Source organism: Miscanthus floridulus, chromosome 11 (genome assembly GCF_019320115.1).
Source record: "Miscanthus floridulus cultivar M001 chromosome 11, ASM1932011v1, whole genome shotgun sequence".
Taxonomy (NCBI): Eukaryota; Viridiplantae; Streptophyta; class Magnoliopsida; order Poales; family Poaceae; genus Miscanthus; species Miscanthus floridulus.
Genome location: NC_089590.1, coordinates 54,828,063 through 54,847,857, shown reverse-complemented (window position 1 = coordinate 54,847,857; position 19,795 = coordinate 54,828,063). Strand labels below are relative to the sequence as shown.

At 53.5% G+C, this 19,795-nt stretch overlaps 2 protein-coding genes across 3 annotated transcripts; both read left to right on the top strand.

The window, feature by feature from the left end:
* Positions 1–1,197: 1,197 nt before the first annotated feature.
* LOC136493314 (2-oxoglutarate-dependent dioxygenase DAO-like) lies at positions 1,198–2,678 on the top strand. Of its 2 annotated transcripts, XM_066489387.1 has the most exons (3): positions 1,205–1,678; positions 1,811–2,129; positions 2,220–2,678. In XM_066489387.1, the coding sequence occupies exons 1-3, from the start codon at positions 1,344–1,346 to the stop codon at positions 2,460–2,462; spliced, it is 897 nt and encodes a 298-aa protein (XP_066345484.1). In that variant the 5' UTR covers positions 1,205–1,343; the 3' UTR covers positions 2,463–2,678. The 2 variants fall into 2 exon arrangements, with proteins under 2 accessions (XP_066345483.1, XP_066345484.1); XM_066489386.1 differs by having other exon boundaries at positions 1,198–1,678; positions 1,811–2,678.
* Positions 2,679–4,039: 1,361 nt separating this feature from the next.
* On the top strand, positions 4,040–6,905 carry LOC136493713 (protein THYLAKOID ASSEMBLY 8, chloroplastic-like). The gene is made up of 2 exons (XM_066489840.1): positions 4,040–4,449; positions 6,206–6,905. The coding sequence occupies exons 1-2, from the start codon at positions 4,135–4,137 to the stop codon at positions 6,608–6,610; spliced, it is 720 nt and encodes a 239-aa protein (XP_066345937.1). The 5' UTR covers positions 4,040–4,134; the 3' UTR covers positions 6,611–6,905.
* Positions 6,906–19,795: the final 12,890 nt, after the last annotated feature.

The window sequence follows — 19,795 nt, the reverse complement described above, 5'->3', positions numbered from 1 at the left end:
GAAAATGATTATGGTTCCTTGGACATCCTCGGTGAAGTGGAGATCGATGAGGCTTTGCACAAGTAGTTCTTAACAAAATAGGTCAATCATGCTCTTTGATCCAACCAGCCGGAGTTGCACCCTGAAATATTGTCAGTAGATACTTACCTAAGTTTTTGTTTGAGACGTTATCTGTGTGGCTGTGTCTAATCGTACTGTTACTCCCTGAAATATTGTGGCATTACTGTTTTCTCATAGCATGCCTCCAGAGAGTAGACCGTGAAGTTGCACCCGGATGGCAGATTCGGAACATGAGAGCAAAATATACTGATGACTCAGATTTAACTTTTAGGATAGCTCGCGTGTCAAAGCGCAAGCAAAGTGATATCTCCTCGAGTAATATCCATTTATACTGTGTTCAGATTCCCAATTATGTCTTGAAGATAATGTTCAGATGACTAGTCGCAGAACAGAAGAGCCATTTGTACGCAACATTGAAGGACGGTGGAATATGGTAACCTGAAATTTCAATTTTCAAAACGAAATTGCATTGCTTTTCTTGACTAAACACGAAATTTCAGACAGAGGATTACTCAGTCTTTTTCTTGGTAGCTGCATGAAGGTTTCCACAATGTGAACTTGCAGTCTGATTGCCTATCGGCTATCGCTGATCCAAAACGAAAGCTGCTATGCGGTTCTCCGCCGCCGTGTACGCAGCACAGCAGAGGCACAGACTGTGTTTTGCACAGCTGGCAGTACATGTAGTGTCTTCTACGACGTACGACGTCTCAGCGATGGCGACCCTTCCTCACTTGTCTGCTCTATAGGGATTCCATTCCACATATCTCTATCCGATCTTGATGTCTCCAAGTCGACGACCCATCAGACATCACTGCCTTGCTTTGTCCTCTAAAGAGACAAACAAGAAGCTGCCAGAATCGGCCACAACGGAAAGGGTGTGACATTGGAACGGTTTGCTTGCCAATTTGCGACGAATTCGTAAAATCTGGTAACACCGGCGTTCAGCCTGCCTGCTTCAATTCGCGGTTTTCCCGATCAGCTCGCTATACGATCAGTTTTTTCCCCCGGAACGTAAAACGCAGCAGAAGCGCGTGGTGTGTCGGACGATTGTCTCACCAAACCGGCGACATGGAAGCCAGCTCGTCGCGCGGCCGCGCAAGTACTCGGTGCCGTCCGCCCGACAAGCGGCGCCAGCACGCGCTGCTCGTGCACGCCTCTAAATACGGCCCCGAATCCGCCACCAAGCGAGGCCGCCAATCCCGCCGCCCCGCACCACCCACGCAAAGCGAACCCGGCCGGCGCGTCCGGGACAGCACAGCTACAGCTAGCGGGCCGCAGCGGCGATGGCGGAGATCCCGGTGATCGACCTGCGCCTCGCCGGCTCGTCGCCCGAGGAGTCCGCGCGGCTGCGTGCCGCGTGCGAGCGCCTGGGCTGCTTCCGGGTGACCGGCCACGGCGTGCCCGCGGGGCTCCTGGCCGAGATGAAGGCCGCCGTGCGCGCGCTCTTCGACCTCCCCGACGACGCCAAGCGCCGCAACGCCGACGTCATCCCCGGCAGCGGCTACGTGCCGCCCAGCGCCGCCAACCCGCTCTACGAGGCCTTCGGGCTCCTCGACGCCGCTGCGCCCGCCGACGTCGACGCCTTCTGCGCGCGCCTCGAGGCGCCGCCCCACGTCAGGTCCGTTGGTCACACCTCACACGTGCCACCGCACAGAAAAATCGCGCCTTTTCTTGGTCCTTTCCTTCCCCCCGAGGCCCGAGGTGCAGTCGGCAGTCTCCGCCCCTAATTTGGTCGCAATCCGGTACGCAGGGAGACCGTCAAGACCTACGCGGAGAAGATGCACGACGTGATCGTTGGCGTCGCCGGCGAGCTGGCCTCCAGCCTGGGGCTGGAGGAGCACTCGTTCCAGGACTGGCCGTGCCAGTTCCGCATCAACCGGTACAACTACACGCAGGAGACGGTGGGCTCCTCCGGCGTGCAGACCCACACGGACTCGGGCTTCCTCACCGTGCTCCAGGAGGACGAGTGCGTGGGCGGCCTCGAGGTGCTGGACCCCGCCACCGGCGAGTTCGTGCCCGTGGACCCCGTCGCGGGCTCCTTCGTCGTCAACATCGGCGACGTCGGCACGGTACCGTACCCACACGTCTCCGTAGTCCTGTGGCCGAATCCGCGGCGCGTCGTGCTTTTTGACGCTGAGCGTCTCGTGCGTTTCCTCCAGGCGTGGAGCAACGGGAGGCTGCACAACGTGAAGCACCGGGTGCGGTGCGTCGCGCCCGTGCCCCGCATCTCCATCGCCATGTTCCTGCTCGCGCCCAAGGACGACGGCGTGAGCGCCCCGGAGGCGTTCGTTGACGCGGACCACCCGCGCCGCTACAAGGTGTTCAGCTACGACGACTACCGGAGGCTCCGGCTGTCCACCGGCGAGCGCGCAGGCGAGGCGCTCGCGCGGATGGCGGCGTGACGTGGTCACGTGGTGGAGATGCAAATTGGAAGCCGACAGCGACAAGCCGTTAATTATAGGCAATACCGCATACGCCTACACGAGTAGCTAGAGTGCTCCGTATCGGTTGTCTCGTTGAGCCGTAGTATTAACGTGTGGGGGAGAAGGATGACTATCGTGGTGCCATGTGAATTGCTATGGACTCTGATCAATAAAATCTTGTGACCCTTGCAAGTCTGGCACACGTGCAGCCATGGACACACACGGCGATCTCTATGGTTCATATATTACTTCATACAGGAAAAACAGAGTTCTGATGGTTAATGATACTGATAAATGGTGTCAGATTTATAATAGCCAGACATGAACTTTTCTACTTGTGAGCCCCGTTCAAAGAGAAAACTACAAAAAGGATGGCTCAGTTGTTGTTAGGCCTGCTTTGGTCAATGCCAGCCTGACCAATACCCCATCTATCATATGTCCATTTGTCGATTATACAAAACTGTGATTAACAACTTGGATAAAGTCAGCGTCTCAAAAAAAAAAACTTGGATAAAGTCAGAAGGAGCTTTGTGGGATTGCTATCAAGGATCTTAGGATACTGAATATAAGTGTGTTATGTAGATAATGGCTGAGGATTGATCAAGAGCATGGTTTATGGCGAAACATATTTACAGCCAAGTACTTGCAGTGACAATCCATTTGTACTCTGAAACATAAACAAGACGATTCCTCTATTTGGCACGCTGTACATTGAATAATACTCAACACTGGCCCTCCCATGTGTTCTATTCCGGCAAGCAATAGTAAATTCAGTGCAAAACCCAGTCCACAACTGTAAATTCGGCAAATTCACACCAGTAGAACAACACTATTTTATTTCTTGGTAATGTGCAACAGTAGGAAACTGATAGTCAAATAGAAAAATTCAGAAGTTTTGATATGTTTTACTACTCATGTGGTGTCTGATGATTTTTACTCTCGCATATTAAGCTTATTTTAGCCAAAACAAAAGGGTTATCCTGCAGATGATGCTCAAGTAGTAATTATTACTTTTTGCAAACAGTTTTGATGATGTGATTATAGTTCACTTATTACCCATGATTTCATCAATCAATGTGATGCAAGTAGTAAACAATTGATTTTTTTCCGTAGCATTTGAAATTTGATGCTTGAGCAAAACTCTGGATGCACTGGTCAAGTAGTAACTATTCTAATATCGTAATAATTCATTGGTATTTGGTAAGACGCTTGAGTGGTAATTATCTGATTTTTGCAAAATGATTAGTGATTTAAAATCTCTGAATAAAGTAGCAATTAGTCAGATTCATAGAGACTATGGACAGAAAGTATCTGAATCCATTGCAACTAGCTTGACTTCTAAAGTTTGCTTAGGCTAACTGATCTTCACATTGAAGTTTGCTTGGCTTGTATTGGAGGTGTGGGGGTGAAGATAAGATAGTTCTGGAGTGAGGCCACTTGTGCTTAGTTGGTAATAGCACTTTGTACTTGTGTCAAATGCTTTCAATTTGTTAGTAAGTGCATCATGTATGGTGTAAAGTTTGTCTTTCGTGCTTGCGAATTGTAGAACTTGCATACTATATACCCTGCCCGCAAGACGGCAAGACACCTGAACCTATCCAGACTGCTGCAATCCCACACCACTATCCAACTCGAGCAGAGGCAGACGGCGATGCTCTCCTCACCCGCCTGCTCACCATTCCGCCTACCCACTACCCGTTGTGGCGCTCGCCGGAGGAGCGCGGCCGCCGCGACCATCACGATGCGGGACCGGAGCAAGAACCGGAAGCCGACGCAGCGAGGGCGGTACCTCAGTACCGAGGCCATCCAGGCTGTCCAGTCCCTCAAACGCGCCGCGCTCCGCGGCGCCCCCGCCGCGTCGGCCGCTGCCGCGGTGGAGCCCAAGCTGCAGCGCCTCCTCAAGGCGGACATGGTCGCCGTCTTCCGCGAGCTCGCCGCGCAGGGCGAGGCCCTCCTGGCCCTCCAGGTACGCGGTGCTATGTCCACTCGCTGCTTCACCGACAGCCGCACGAACCGAGTGGGAATGGCTTTGGTGGCTATGTGGGCGTTGCAAGGCAAATTCTTCGCCATATTCTGGCAATTGCCTGTGAATACGTATATTAGCATCTAATTTGTAAAATCATTAATTCCTGGGGTACCCTAATTCCTGTCATGGACTCATGGGGTTGTGGCTTGTGCCATCCAGGGCTAATTTGACCATGGTGCAGTCAGTGTCTACAATAACCTCGTGAATGCACAAGTGATTAGCTGCCTTGACTCCGGCCATACATGCCACCAGTTCAGCATGAAAAGCGTCCTTTTTTTTTGAGATTATGAAAAGCGTTCTTGAGGTGCCTCAGTTTACCCACACCTGCCTGGACAACCTCCCCGTTAGAGTCCTGTATCACAAAGCCCAATCCTCCCATTCCGGAATTGCAGTCATATGCCCCATCTGTATTTATCTTGACAGTGTCCAAACCCAGTTTCTCCCATGTCTGTTTCAGCCTTCGTGTTCTTTTTAATTCTTTCTCCATGATGCTCAAGAACTCATCAGTTTGCAAAGAGACAATATACGCTGTCTCACTAGGTTCGCGTCTCCTTTCTCCCTCTCTGACTCTATTTCTTCCAGTCCACCAATGCCATAGCAAATTGACAATGAGCACTTGGCCCCTCTCCTTTAGCCTCCAGATATATTCTAGAACATGTTTTGGAGATATCTGTTCTGCAAGAGAGGTCCTGCTGCCCTCCATTCCAAGTTCTTGCCAGAGCCTTTAGACATATTTGCACTTGAAGAACAAATGATGACCAACTTCAGTATGTCTGTTGCATATTACACAATTCGTGTCCTCCTTTTGACCCCTCTCCTGACGAGAGTGGCTTGCATGGCAAGAGTGTTGTATGCCATTCTCCATAAAAAATGCTTGATCTTTCCTGGACATTTAGTCGCCCACAGTTGCTTCCAGAAATTCTCGTCCGTTATCCCTCCTTGTACTGAACTAGCGTCCCCACTCCGACTGGTTCGCTGCATATGTGCTCTCTGAACCTTGTAAGCTGATCGGACAGAGAACAAGCCCTTACTATCATTGTGCCATGCCAAGACGTCATCCACGTCCATGTGGACTGGAATGGAGAGAATTGCCTCAGTGTCTTCAGGCCAGAAGGTCTGTGCAATTAAATTTTGATCCCATTCCCCGGTTGTTGGGTCAATTAGCTCATCCACTCGGGTTAAGCGATTTCTTCCTCTTGGTGTAACTGATTTGTGCGACCAGTCCCTTGGCAGCCAAGGATCAGACCAAGTCCTTATATTCGTGCCACTGCAGACTCTCCAAACCACACCATTTTTTAACACCTGCAGCCCTCATAGGATACTGAAGCATGTCTTAATGCTCAAGGAGAGAACAAATTTGAGAACAATGGTTTAGCTAAAACCTGTCAGCCTTTGTAAACTACTCCAAAAAGATGTGTACCCACTATAGTCGTTTATAAACCTCATTTCCATTATATAGATGTGCTGTATTTCTAGTCTAAGGAAACCAATTTACCACCCATTTATAAACTTCTAATTTCTTGTAGTTATACCTTTTTAATGTTAGCTTCTGTAAATGGCCTTTTGGGGGGATACTGGGTACATATTCCTCGTAAGTTTTGTCATCTATTTCCACTCTTCCTAGTTCTTACTCTGCTGTTATATGCATATTAGGATAACTAGGTGGTGCTATTGCTTACAAGTTGAAACTCTATAGGTCTTTGAGGAGATTCGGAAGGAGCATTGGTACAAGCCTAGGTTGCTTTGGTACGTAGATCTTGTTACAGTGCTTGCAAGCAAAGGTCTGCGGATTGAGGTCGACAAAGCCTGTTCATATCTGAAGAGGGAACAATTGGAGCCTGACACTGAAGGTTTCAACCTGCTTCTGAAGACACTTCTAGATTCTGGGTTCACACAATTAACAATGGACTGTTTCCGTCTAATGAAATTGTGGGACAGTGATCCTGACAGGATAACATATACAACATTGATCAAAGGTCTTGAATCCCTAGGAAAGATGGAGCTATCTGCTGGTATTCGGTTGGAGGCAGAAACTGATTACGGTTCCTTGGACTTCCTCGATGAAGTGGAGATCGATGAGGCTTGCAGAAGTAGTTCTTAACAGGATGGGTCAATCTTGCTCTTTGATCCAACCAGCAGGAGTAACTCTTTCTGAAGTTTAGAATGAGATTGTACAGAATCTTGTTAAATAATTCATTCCTAGATATTATATGCAATTTTAGAAATTAGAAAAGCAGAACTTGTTGCAGACTACTAATGTCTAGCTGTTTGTTATTGTATCCAAAAATCTTGAAGGGCCCTGCAGTTTTGTCTGTACATACTTAACTTGATTTTTGTTTGAGAGGTTACCTGTGTGGCTGTCTAATCATACTGTTATTCCCTGAAATATAGTGGCATTACTGTTTTCTCTTCGCAAAACTTCATTTATTTTTATGTGTAAATGTTTACATACCTCCAGAGTACCACAAAGTTGCAAACATTTATATTGATGACTCAGATTTAACTTTTAGGATAGCGTATGTGTAAAAGCGCAAGCTAAGTGATATTTCCTGGAGCACTATTCATTTATAGTATGTTCAGATTCCCAATTCTGTCTTCAAGGTAATGTTCATATGAATAGTCACAAAACAAAAGAGCCATTTGGACTGCAACATGAAGGATAGGTGGAATGTGGTAAGACAAAGGATTGTTGGGCCCGGGATCTTCCGCACGGGTGAGCCGACCGCTCACCGGCTGTTCTCGCACACTATGGCTAGAGGTAGAAGAGGGAGGGAGAATAGAGCGCACACACACAGCACAAGCACCAGTGTTTGCCGGAGCTCTGCAGAGGAGATGGCAAAACTGAGCTCGCTCTCTTTACTGAGTTGCAATGGGAAACTATATACAACTCTACCCTTCTAATCATAATACCATGCTGCTATAGTGACTAGATGTGACAGCGGGACTGACTTTGACGTCTGCCCCTGCTGTGGCTACAGTGTGGCAGGGGAGCCTTTCGACGCCTGCCCCTGCCGCGGCTACAGTGCAGCAGTAGGGGAGCCCTTTCGGCGCCTGCCCCTGCCGCGCAGTATACATTCCCCTAATCTTACTGCTAACCCTAGAACCTCCACCATGCCGATCATCTTCTTCAGCTCCGTGAACCGAAGACGGCCGAGCGATTTGATGAGGACGTCCGCCAGTTGCCGACCAGTTTCGACGAACTCGATGATGATCTGCCCTCCATCGACACAGTCCCTGAGAAAGTGGAACTTGACGTCGATGCGCTTGCTCCGGTCGTGGAGAACCGGATTCTTCGCGAGGGCGATGGTGGGCTGGTTGTCCACCATCAGTGCTGATGGGTGAGCTTCCACACCGGTCATCTCGTCCAGCAGCCGGCGCAGCCACACAGCTTGGCACGCCGCTATGGCCGCCGCCACGTCCTCTGTCTCGTACTTGGACAACGCCACCATCTTCTGTTTCAGCGACAGCCATGAGATTGGAGCCGACCCAAGGAAGACGAGCACGCCAGAGGTGCTCCATCGTCCATCGATGTCCCCCGCCATGTCTGCATCGCTGAACACAGTGAGCTGCAGCCCACTTCCACCGGTCTTGGGGAAGACGATCACCTGATCCACCGTCCCATTGACGTAGCGCAAGCAGCCGCTTCACCGTGGCCCAATGATCCTCTCGGGGATCCTCCATGAAGCGGCTGACGTAGCCCACGACGAACGCAATATCCAACCTCATGTGGACTAGGTAGCTGCAAACCATCGACGATGCTCCGATAGAGTGTTGCATCTACCTTTACCGCGGTACTGGCCTTCGTCAGCTTTAGCCGCTCCTCCATCGGAGTCACGCACGGATTACACTCAGCCATGCCGCTCTGCTCCAACAGCTTCGAGGCGTACGCGCTCTGACCGAGCGTGAGCGCCTTCTTCCCCTGTCTCACATCGATGCCGAGGTAGTAGGAGAGCGCGCCGAGATCGCTCATTCAAAAATGAGCCGCCATCTCGCGCTTGAAGTTATCGATGTCCTCCGCACGTGCGCCGGTGACAATCAAGTCGTCCACATACACACCGACGACGAGCTCCTCCTTCTCCCATCGCCGTGTGTAGAGCGCGTGCTTTGTTGCGCACCGCGTGAACCCAAGCTCGCCCAGCGTGGCGTCAAGCTTGGCGTTCCATGCTCGCGGGGCCTGCTGCAGCCCGTAGAGCGCCTTGCGTAGTCGGACCACCCTGTGCTCCGCTCCCTTGACAGCGAAACCTGGAGGTTGCCTGACGAAGGCCGTCTCTGCTAGCTCACCGTTGAGGAAGGCCGATTTTATGTTCAAGTGATGGGTGCGCCAGTCCTTCACTGCTGCCAAAGCCAACAGTAGTCGGATAGACTCCATGCGCGCTACCGACGCAAAGACGTCCTTGAAGTCGATGCCCTTGCGCTGACAAAGCATCGGGCGACGAGGCATGCCTTGTGCTTGACAATGGTGCCACGCTCGTCCCGCTTGACCTTGTACACCCACTTTAGGCCGATCGGACGGCATCCTAGAGGTGGATCAACGAGCTCCCAAGTCTCATTTTCCTCGATTGCCTTCATCACCTCCACCATCGCCCGTCGTCAATTTACATCGCGCTCGGCCAACGCGAATGTGGGTGGTTCCTCTGTACTGATAAGAAGCAGCTCTGGGTCATTGAGCAGCCGACCCACCAGGCCTGAGGACCCTGTGCCACCGACAATGTTGTCCGGCCTGTGGAACCGCACCTCCTCACCGTCGTGAAAGGCATCCACGAACTCGGTGATGTCGCTTGGAGGTGAGGCAAACTCGATCGACGTTGATGGAGTCCCCTGTTTCGCCGGAGTGGTCGGCATAACACCTAGAGTGCTCGGCACCCCGGCTGTAGTGCTTGGCACTACTCCTGGACCGCTCATCACCACTCCTAGAGTGGTTGGCACAACTGCAGGAGTGCTCGGCACCAGTCTTGGAGTGGTCAGCACCACTGCAAGACCTCTTGGCTCTGCTATGAGAGCGTTCGGCACCCGTCCTAGAGTGGTCGGCACCACTGCAGGACTGCCCGGCACCACTCCCGGAGTGCTCGGTACCCCTCCCGGAGTGCTCGGCACCGCCCTAGGAGTGCTCGGGAGTGGTCGGCACCTCCTCTCTAGCGTCTCTACCACCGTGGATGACCAAATGCTCGACGACAAAGGTGCTGGTGAAGCCGCCAGCTTCCCCCGTGCCCGGACTGTCCCAATCCCAGGCCGCCTTCTCATCGAACACGACATCGTGCGAGACAAACACCTTGCCTCCACGTGGGTCATAGAGCCGGTACGCCTTTGTACCTTCCTCGTAGCCTAGGAGCACCATTGGTGTGCTCCTATCCTCTAGCTTGGTGAGGACCGGCTTTATCTTCCTGACGTGGTCGATGCAGCCGAATGTCTAGAGGAAGGACACGCTCGGCTTATGCCCATACCAAGCTTCGAATGGTGTCTTGCCCTTCAGGGCCTTGGTGGGCACGCGGTTGAGGATGAACACCGTCGTGGCCACTGTCTCTCCCTAGAACTTTGCCGGCATGCTTTTGGCCTTCATCATGGATCGAGCCATGCCGACCACCGTCTAGTTCCACCGCCCCACCACGCCATTCTGCTATGGCGAGTATGGTGCGGTGTGGTGTCGCACCACACCCTGATCCACGCAGTACACAACGAACTCCACCGAAGTTAATTCACTGCTGCGATCAGTCCACAGCACGCCAGCTTCTTACCGCTCTCCGCCTCCGCACGCCTTGAACTTATTGATCGCTTCTGCTGCCTCGGCCTTGCTCGTCAGGAGTTGCAGCCACATATAACGACTGTAATCATCCATGAGCAGGAGGAAGTACTACCGACCACCGTTTGTGGCTGGCGTGATTGGCCTGCAGAGATTGCCATGGACGAGCTCGAGAGCATCCGTCGCGCGATAATTGGTCGCCTTTGGGAACGATAGCCTCATCTGCTTCTCGGCCAGGCAGCTATAACATAGGTCGCCTACGTGCTTGATGTGGGGCAGCCCTCAGACCATCTTCTTTAGCCGACCGAGCGCGTCGAAACTGAGATGGTCGAACCGGGCATGCCACAACCACGACTCCTCTGTGTGCCGTGCAGCCAAGCGGATGGGCTACTCCACCTTCAAGTCGAGCAGGTACAGCTAGTTCTAGGACCTCTTCACCTTGGCAAGAAGCCACTGCTCCCAATCCCTGATCCTAAGGACGTCGTCCTTGATCAGTACCTCGCTACCGCGCTCATCCAGCTGGCCAATGCTGATGATGCTTGAACGCAGCTGCGGGATGTAATATACATCTGTCAGCACGCGGTGCTCGCCGTTCTAGCACCTGAAAGATGATGGTGCCACACCCTCGGATCGCTACCGCTGAGCCGTTACCGAACTTCACCGTGCCGGTCACGTTGCCATCGAGCTCGGAGAAGGCAGCCTTCGAGTCTATCATGTGGTTGCTAGCACCGGAGTCCAGGTACCACCGCTGCTCCAGCTCGTCTCCCACACGTCCGAGGTGGTCTTGGGCGTGTGGTTCATCGAGGTTGACAGCCTTTAGAGCCTTACCGTGCCCTTCCACCGCCATCACCTCTCCCTTCTCCTTGGCCTCAATGTCGTGCAATGCACTAAACATCGCCATCAGGAGAGTGGTCTCATCATCATCATTAGCCTACGCTAAATGAGCATCAGCCTTCTTCTCCTGCTTGCGATTTGAGCACTCCTTTGCCTAACGGCTCGTCTTTCTGCAGCGCCAGCAGGCATTGGGGTCGACATTCTTCTTCTTCTTCGAAGAAGCCTTGTCGCATCGCTTGCCATCACCACCGCGGTTGGAGGAGGCTTCCCCGTACTTCTTCTCCTTCATCTGGGCAACCCACTCCTCTGTCAGTAGCAGTTTGCCGCTGTCCGTTGTTGCTGTGGCCTGCCCCATGCGCTCGTCCACTGCCCGCAGACTGCCTGTCACATCCTCAATGATGAGGGTAGACAAGTCCAGCATCGTCTCTATGGAGAGAGCGATCTAGATGTACTTCACCGGCACGGAGTGGAGGTACTTGGAGACCGCCTCTTCTTCGTCGATGGTGATGTCATGGCTCCTCAGCTTGCTGATGAGCGACTGCATGCGGAAGGAGAAGTCCTCCATCGATTCACCATCCTTGAACTTGAGGTTGACGTACTCCTGCTTCAGCAGCTGGGCCGTCGCCTTCTTTGCGCGGTCGGATCCGACGCGCATCGCTGGAATGGCCTCCCACTGGCTTCATGTACTTCGCTGGCACAGCAGCGATGATATCCTCCGACGCCTCCTTAGTAGGGTTCTTCGCCCCAACGGCTTCCTGTACTCCGCTGGCACAGCAGCGAGGATAGCCTACAACGTTGACATATCGTCTTCTTCGTTGTCGGTACCCTTATCAATGGCATTCCAGAGCCATCAGGCTCTGAGCTTGACCTTTATGGTCACCGCCCACTCGCCATAGTTGGTGCGAGTCAGCGTCGGCCAATTGGTGCCGCTGACCTCCCGCACCATGCGCACGATGACCACCTGTCGTGGCTAGGCAGCCACAGCAGCGCCGCTGCTGTCGTCCATCTCCAAACCATCCGTCATCGTCAGCGGTTAGTCCGGCGACGCGCTTGTATGGCTTTGATATCACTTGTTGGGCCCGGGATTCCTGCACGGGTGAGCCGACCGCTCACCGACGTTCTCGCACACTATAGCTAGAGGGAGGGAGAACAGATCACACACACAGCACAAGCACCAGCGTTGACCGGAGCTCTACAAAGGAGATGGTAAAACTAAACTCGCTCTCTTTACTGAGTTGCTATGAAAAACTATATATACAACTCTACCCATCTAATCCTAGTACACAGACATGACAGGCTGCCATGCTGCTACAGTGACTACGTAATGACATCCGGGCTGATTTTGATGCCTACCCTTGCTGTGGCTATAGTGCTGCAAGAGACTCTTTCGATGTCTACCCCTGCCGTGGCTACAGTGCAGCAGCAGAGAAACCCTTTCAGCACTTTGCTCCTACCATGCGTATACGGAGGCAGAGCAGCGGGTTACTTTACTAGGATTACTCAACTTTTTCTTGGTAGCCGTCCGGAAAAGGCCAACCCATCTAGGAAACACGAAGAATCTAAAAAACAGAGTCTGCTAGTCTCTATCTGCTTCAATCCTGAAATCTGAACTGCATGCAACTGCTCACCGGGGCTTGTCGCTACGGCGTGATGCACACCAACATCGTGTCATGCATCGGGGGCGGCGGCCGCATCTCCCACCGTGATCACGACCGGTCCAATCTCCTCCTCCTCATCCTCCTCGTCGTCGTTCATGCCGCCGTTGCCGTAGTAGTCCACCGCCGGCTCCTCCTCTGGGATCACCTGGTTCCAGACCTTCCAGATCACCAGGCCCTTGGCGTCGGGGTGGAACACGACACCGCGGAAGCGAGGCGCGGTCTCCTTGAGGCGGAACTCCTTCATCCTCCACACCGTCTTCTTGCCGCGGGCCCCAGCCTCGTGGAACGCGAACCTGCGGCGGAACGCGTAGACCTCCCCGTCGCGGCCGACGTACTCCTTGTCGCCGCCGCCGTACCGCCGCCAGCACCCGCCCGCCGCCACGTCCCGGACGTCGTCGTCGTCCTCGTCGCCGCCCTCCGCAGCGCCGATTCCTCCTCCCGCGCCCGCGGGCCGCGTGGCGAAGAAGTAGGCCCAGACATGGCCGTGCAGGCCCCTGTTGCGGCGCGGGAACGGGAGCGCCTCCGGCCGCACGGCGTAGACGTCGACGCCGTCGGCGACGGTGTCCCCGTAAGGGTCCTTGATGGCGCCACCGCGCGCCCTGGTGATGAGGTAGCTCTTGAGGAGGCTGCGGGCCTTGGGATGGAAGACGTAGCCGGCGGGCAGCTCCGATATGGGCTGCGGCACCCTGTCCGGAGCCTGGACGGGAGCAGTGGTGCCTTGCGGCGTCTGCGCCATGGATGGATCGCGCACGAGCAGGACTTGTTGTCCCTCGGTTGTGCTGAGAATCTGAAACAGATGATGGAAATTTTTTGAACTCCCTTCATACGCGTTTCCGGCCAGTACAACTTATCCTATCACAGTGGCACCGTTCGCTCCCGTGCTCGCGTGGCGGCCTCGTCTCCTGGGTCCGGGCCTCCGCCATCATCTCCCACCTCCCTCCCCTGCCAGGCTGCCACCCATGGCGGAGCCCAAAGCCCATACCCAGCACATGGCCGCAGGCCGCACATGTCCAACACAATGGGGCTGTTTGTTTCCCTGGAGCCCGGCTCGTGTGGGCGCATTGCGTGCGACCGGCGTTGGTTCCGTCACCTCCCTTCTCTTACCACCGCGACGCCCATGTCGTCCTCCTCACCTCCGGCCACCTCTTTCTCCCCCAACCCCCATCCTCCGCCGTCTAGATCTCGATGAGGTAGTTGCTGGCGCCGGCACTCAACCTCACCTTCGGAGATGGCATTCTGGATCTCGATGAGGTAGTAGCTGGCGCTGGCGCCGCTCTTGCCGGCGGAGACGAGCACCCGCTGCAGCACTACAAACGCGATACCGACGATAGCCGCGACGGGCACCACCACCTGCGTGCCCAACTCGGGCAGGAACGCCGACACGGCCATTGCCCCCCGCGGCGAGTCCGGGGGCGGCCATTGCCACGCCTGCGACGAGATCCGAGGCTGGAGCTGGCGCGTGCAGGCGATCTGCGCAGCGGTTGAGGATGCGGAGGCACAGCTGGAGCTAAGGAGTGGGTTCGGCAGGCGGACGCGGAGGTGGGCGTGCTCAGGTCGGTGGAGCTCATGGCACGCCGGTGAGGTGTTCGATCAAATGGAAATGAGGTGAGGAAGAAGAAGGTGTGGTGGTAAGGCTACCATATTTGTGATGCAGGGTACTCGTTTACATTTGTACAGACAAACAAACAAAGAGTGTGTTTGGTTTTCTGCCTTTTTCTAGTCTGGTTATGAAATAAGGCAGGCTAGCCTGGTTTTCTGCCTTTTTGTGGTCTGGCTATGAAATAAGGCAGGCTAGCCTAAGGCTGCTCTAGCAAGCTAAGAAAACTTGTTTGGTTGCATAAACTACTTAAGCCTGGCTAGTTGTTAGTGTGTTTGGTTAGCTGATTTGACTGGGATAGAGTCACCTCTTCTTTTATAGGTAAGTTTACCACCTTCGAGGCAATGTATCCAACACCTGATGAACGCCACTCCAAGAAGGTGTGGTCGACAGGCATTGGTCTTTCAGCGCTGCAACAACACAGTTGAATTTTGGTAAGCCGAGCACATATCAAGGTCCAGGGATTTCAAACTTTTGCTCGCCACATTCAAGTATTACAGTGTCAGTTTTTACTACAACAAAGAGAATACAGAGCGCAGAATCATCATGCTGCCCAGAGAGAGCTACTCCGTTTACCATCGCGCATACCAATTACAGACTTCATGTTTTTACAGGCCAAACTACAGAAGAGTAACAACCTACAACTCACCTCTACATCCTCGTCAGGATTTCCACCAGAACCCAGGATCCACTGCTGAAGAATGCCATGGCGTTGGCACAGTTCAGCAACCAGGACCAGGACCAGGACCAGAACGCCATGTATCGAACACCTGATGATGAACGCGACCACCTGGAGACTGCCAAGAACACGAATCCGAAGGTGTCCGCCACCCTGCCTTTCCAGAGATGAGCAGCGGCTGAATCCCGAGAACGTCGGGCCGGGCAGCGGTGGGACTGGGGAGGGCGGTGGCAGCGCTCGCGGCTGGGGAGGACGGCGGCGGTGCGAGCGTCGTCGCGACTAGGGAGGGGAGCGGTCGCGGAGATGCAGAGGGCCGCTGGAGAGAGGCCTGTCGGAGAGAGTGCGTGGGGAGAGGGCGCTGGAGAGTGGGCCGCCAGAGAGAGGGCACGCGGAAAGGCGCCGCCGGGGGCGGCCCAGGGCCGTGCGCGCTCCCAGGTGGAGGTTGAAGACGCGGGGCGGTGAGGAGACCTCAGTTCCCTCAGTTCGGGGCTTAGCTAAGCCTAGCTCGCAAAGAGCGGCCGGTCTCAGCGTTTTTTTGAGTCAGGCTAAGGAGTGGTGGGTGCACCGGCGGAGCTACGTGGAGGCCATCCTGGGCGATGGCCCCCTTGCTCCATGCAAATTTCTAGAGACTTTAAGCCACCTAGCACACATGCCTAAAGATGGCCATTCGGGCCGCCCGGCCCGGCCCAGCACGGGCCCGTGCCAGGCACGGCCCGGTAGGGCACGGCACGGCAGAGCACGATGGGCCGCCGGGTTGTGCCGCCCCAGTCCACCGTGCCTAGCCGACGGCCCAGGCACGGCCCGTCGGGCCACTTTCAGTGCCGGGCCGGCTCGGAAAGCACGACCTTTTAACAGGCCAGGCCGGCCCGAGGCCCGCATCAGCAGGGGAAGGAAGAGATGACGGAGGAGACGAGGTCCTCAGATCGGCCGCGTGCTCCAACGGCGGCGGCGGCAGCGGGTGGCCAGGAGGAGGAGAGAGAGAGAGAGAGCGAGGCGGGGGAGGGGAGGCCGTCGGTGCGAGCTGCTCGAGTCGCGGGAGGTAGCGGGCTGGCGGCGACCGCCGGATCCGGCGGCAGGAGCCAGGAGGAGGATGGATGAGGCCAGATCCGTGGAGGATGGATGAGGCCGCCCGCTCGACGCTACTGCTGCTGCCGAGCTCGACGTCGCCGCAACAGCGCTCGACACTGCGTCACTGCCGCCGTCGGGAGGCCGTGAGGGAGGGAGAGGTCGTCCGTGCCGCGTCGCGGGAGGAAGACGAGGCGTGCAGTTGCGGGCTTGCGGTGCGGCGGAGGGGAAAGGAGTTAGGGTTCGAGGGTGGGAGGAGCGACGGAGTGTGGGGCTCCACGGGGGAGAGTTGCGGCCGCGCTGGCCGCTGGGCGTGTGGGCGTGCGGCTTATATATGAGGAGGGGGGAGGCGGGGATGGTGGGCCGGCTGCGCTAGGCTGCGCTGGGCCGCGAGGAGAGGAGTGGAGTGAGGAGGGGGAGGGGGTGGCCAGGCCGCTGCCGGGCCGGCTGATGTAGGCGGGGCCGTGCCGTGCCAGCCCACGGGCCTGAGCAGCGGTCCAGGCATGGCCTGCTACCTCAGGCCGGGCCAGCCCGGGCCCTGCATGTCATCGGGCCGTGCCGTGCTCGTGTCGGGCTAAAAAAGCGGGCTTCGTGTCGTGCCGTCGTGCCTCGGGCTACGTGGATATTTATACACTTGCCCAGTAAGTCTATCTGACGTAGGTACTTCTAACAAAGCATCATAGTTCACTCATAGTCTCGATGCACTTTCTGATTTTCTTCATCTCCATGACTATGTCTACGGAGGTACTCATAGCTGCTAGTCTGCTATACATCTCTCGATGCATGTTCGCTTGCTCGTAAACGATCGTAAATTTCCAGCCGGGAACAGTGTTTTTCTCTCACACCAAACCAGCCAGCAGTAAATAATCCACGATACGATACGGCCTCCCGGACAGGCTAATGCAGCTCCACACTCGCTTGTCGTAAGGTTAGCTGCTTCTACGAATGGTCCCCCTTGATTTGGATGCAAGCTTCGCCCTTCCTGGAGCCTGGCTTGGGCCTTCAAACAGGCAACCAAACAACCTGAAGTAGTTTCCTGGTTGGGACTTAGCAACCCAATCAAACAGGTCCATAGTCTCACCCTCAGTCACCCCTTACTACATCCAGGCAAACAAATAGGTCCAGTTGCACCACTTGATGCTGCCTCCAGCTGCCCAAGCTGGGTTGGTACGTGTCGGCCACCCTAGTCCTGGCAGTCAAACACGCCCTATGTCTGATCGGCGAGAGGAACCGGGCCCAAATTATCCTGATCCGGACCATGCAATAACATTTTAATTTGTTTGTTAACCTGTTTTTGGCTCGCGCAGGCTAGCCGGTGCACGTGATTGGTAGGGTCTAGGGTGCTTGGACTACCACTGCTCACTTTCCAGAATCCAGAGACCCAATGGCATGCGCGTGCGACGCGGGACATGGCCATCTCCCACGGGCCAGGCCACGGGGCGCACAGAGCCAGGCTCGGACAAGAGCCAAGGACCTGTTTGGTTGCTTGTAGGCGGCTGAACCAGACTCGTAGAATGTTGGAAGCGCGTGTGGTTTCGTGGTCCAAGCATCGAGCCAGGCTCACGACGTGCTACGTTCGTCTCGCAGCCAGGCTCTAGAGAGACGTGGGAAGAGACCGTTTCTGGCGGACCTGGTTCACCAGATGCGTTAGTCTCTCACTAATGATGGTATTGAACATATGATTAACTTATATTAAGTAATATTAGTATTTTTAAAAGATAGTTAGGATTTAATGAGGCAAACTAAGAGCTATGGAAATATACTACATAAAATACTCCCTCCGTTCCTTAATATAAGCCATATAGATTTCTAAAGAAAATTCCAAAATATAGGTACGTATCAGCTTCCACGCCGATTAGTTTGGAAACTTTCCCACCGTACATAGCCCATGCCCTAACCAATCCTTTAGATTTAGGAAGCAATCTGATTGGGAGAGAGAAGATGACCTGATTTTCCTTTTTTCCTCGGTCTCACATCCTTCCTCAAGCCGTGCATTAATATTGGTGCTAAAAACTATATGGCTTATATTAAGGAACGGAGGGAGTAATAAACATTATAATGACACCTTTTTTAATATTTTATGTCAAACCCTCGTGTAGGCAACCAAATACCATGTCTTTAGCCTGGCTAGATTCATACAGGCAACCAAACACACCAGCAGTGGTGGAGCTTGAAGGTGACTCAAGAGGGGCCAACAGTATTCAAGTTATCTCTAGTGTGCAAATCTCTAATATTTCATAAGCATTAACCATAAACATCATCATCATTAAAAAAATCAATTATTAGAGGGGGGGGGGGGGGGGGGGGGGGCGTGTGATCCACTTTGGCCTCTACGTAGCTCCGCCAGTGCACGCCAGACTTGCACACACTGAATCTAGCTTGACAGCCTGGCTCCCTGGCTCGCCAGAGAAGAGAACCAAACAGGCCCCAGGAAACCAAACAACGCGGACCTGCACGCTACGGGCCTGGCGAAGGGGGCGTGCGGGCTACCAAACATATACCCTACATATTGTGTTCCTCAAAAACTATATATTTATCATTAATAAAAAACACATACTCAAATTTTACCATTCTTACTGACGTAACGTCTCATGTAAGACCTCTTTAGCATAGAGAAGAGGAGGGCACTAACCTGTAATCATTTTCACTGATTTGGCGTGCCATATACATGTCCGTGAAAATGACAAAAAGTTAACGTTTTTTCTTTCCAAAGTTAAATATGTAGTTTCTTGTGTAAAATTAGCAAACGAAGAGTTGACATATGTAAAGGCGACAAATACTCTCTTCGTCACAAAAAATTTCATTCCCGTGTCATGAGGACTTAATCCATCTCAAATTTGACAAATTTTATAAAAATATTAATATTTATGATACGTAATAAATGTCATTAGGTAGATAATAAAATAATTTTTTATAGATTTTTTAGGTATAAATATTAATAGTATTTTCAACTTCATCCATGTAAGGAAAATGGACCCGAGGCCCATTTACTTTGGATTTTGGTGTTTGATGACCAACACAACCAAATTAGACTAATGAATTTACAAGTGATTATTTTGTAGACCAATAGGGTGCAAGACGTGACTTGGACGAAGGCAACGTGATGATCCGATGATCAACACCATAAGTAAGACCTTAGAAGCACAAGAGAAGACCCAAAATATCAAGCAAAGTCCAAGCATGAAGATATGAACCAAGCCGTACGCAAGATCGCGAAGAAACGAGCCAACAGAGATGACCGGACGCTGGACCAGATGCTAGGAAAGTGACCGGACGCTCCGATCAAGAGGCTCAGCAAACATGTGTCAGCAGCAGCGACCGGACGCTGGACTGGACGCAGGACAACAGAGTCCGGTCGAGTACAAAGAGGTTCCAGAGCGGCAAAAATGCTACCGGACGCGTCCGGTGGCATGTGACCGGACGTTGGCAGCGTCCGATCAGTTGGTCACGGCTCTGACGGACGGGACAACTAGACGCGTCCGGTCAGGACGTGATCAGCGTCCGGTCAGTAGTAAAAAAGCAGGATTTTGTCCCCAACTGCTACTTTCTCAGTGGGGCTTATAAATACACCCCCCAACCGGCCAAATAAGGAGTGTGGAGCTGAGAAAACATATCAAGGGTGTTGATACACCATTTTAGTGATCTCCACTTGCATAGTGCTTAGTGTTTCATTAAGTTATTAGCGTAGGTACTTTGCGAAGTGCTTAGGTTGATTA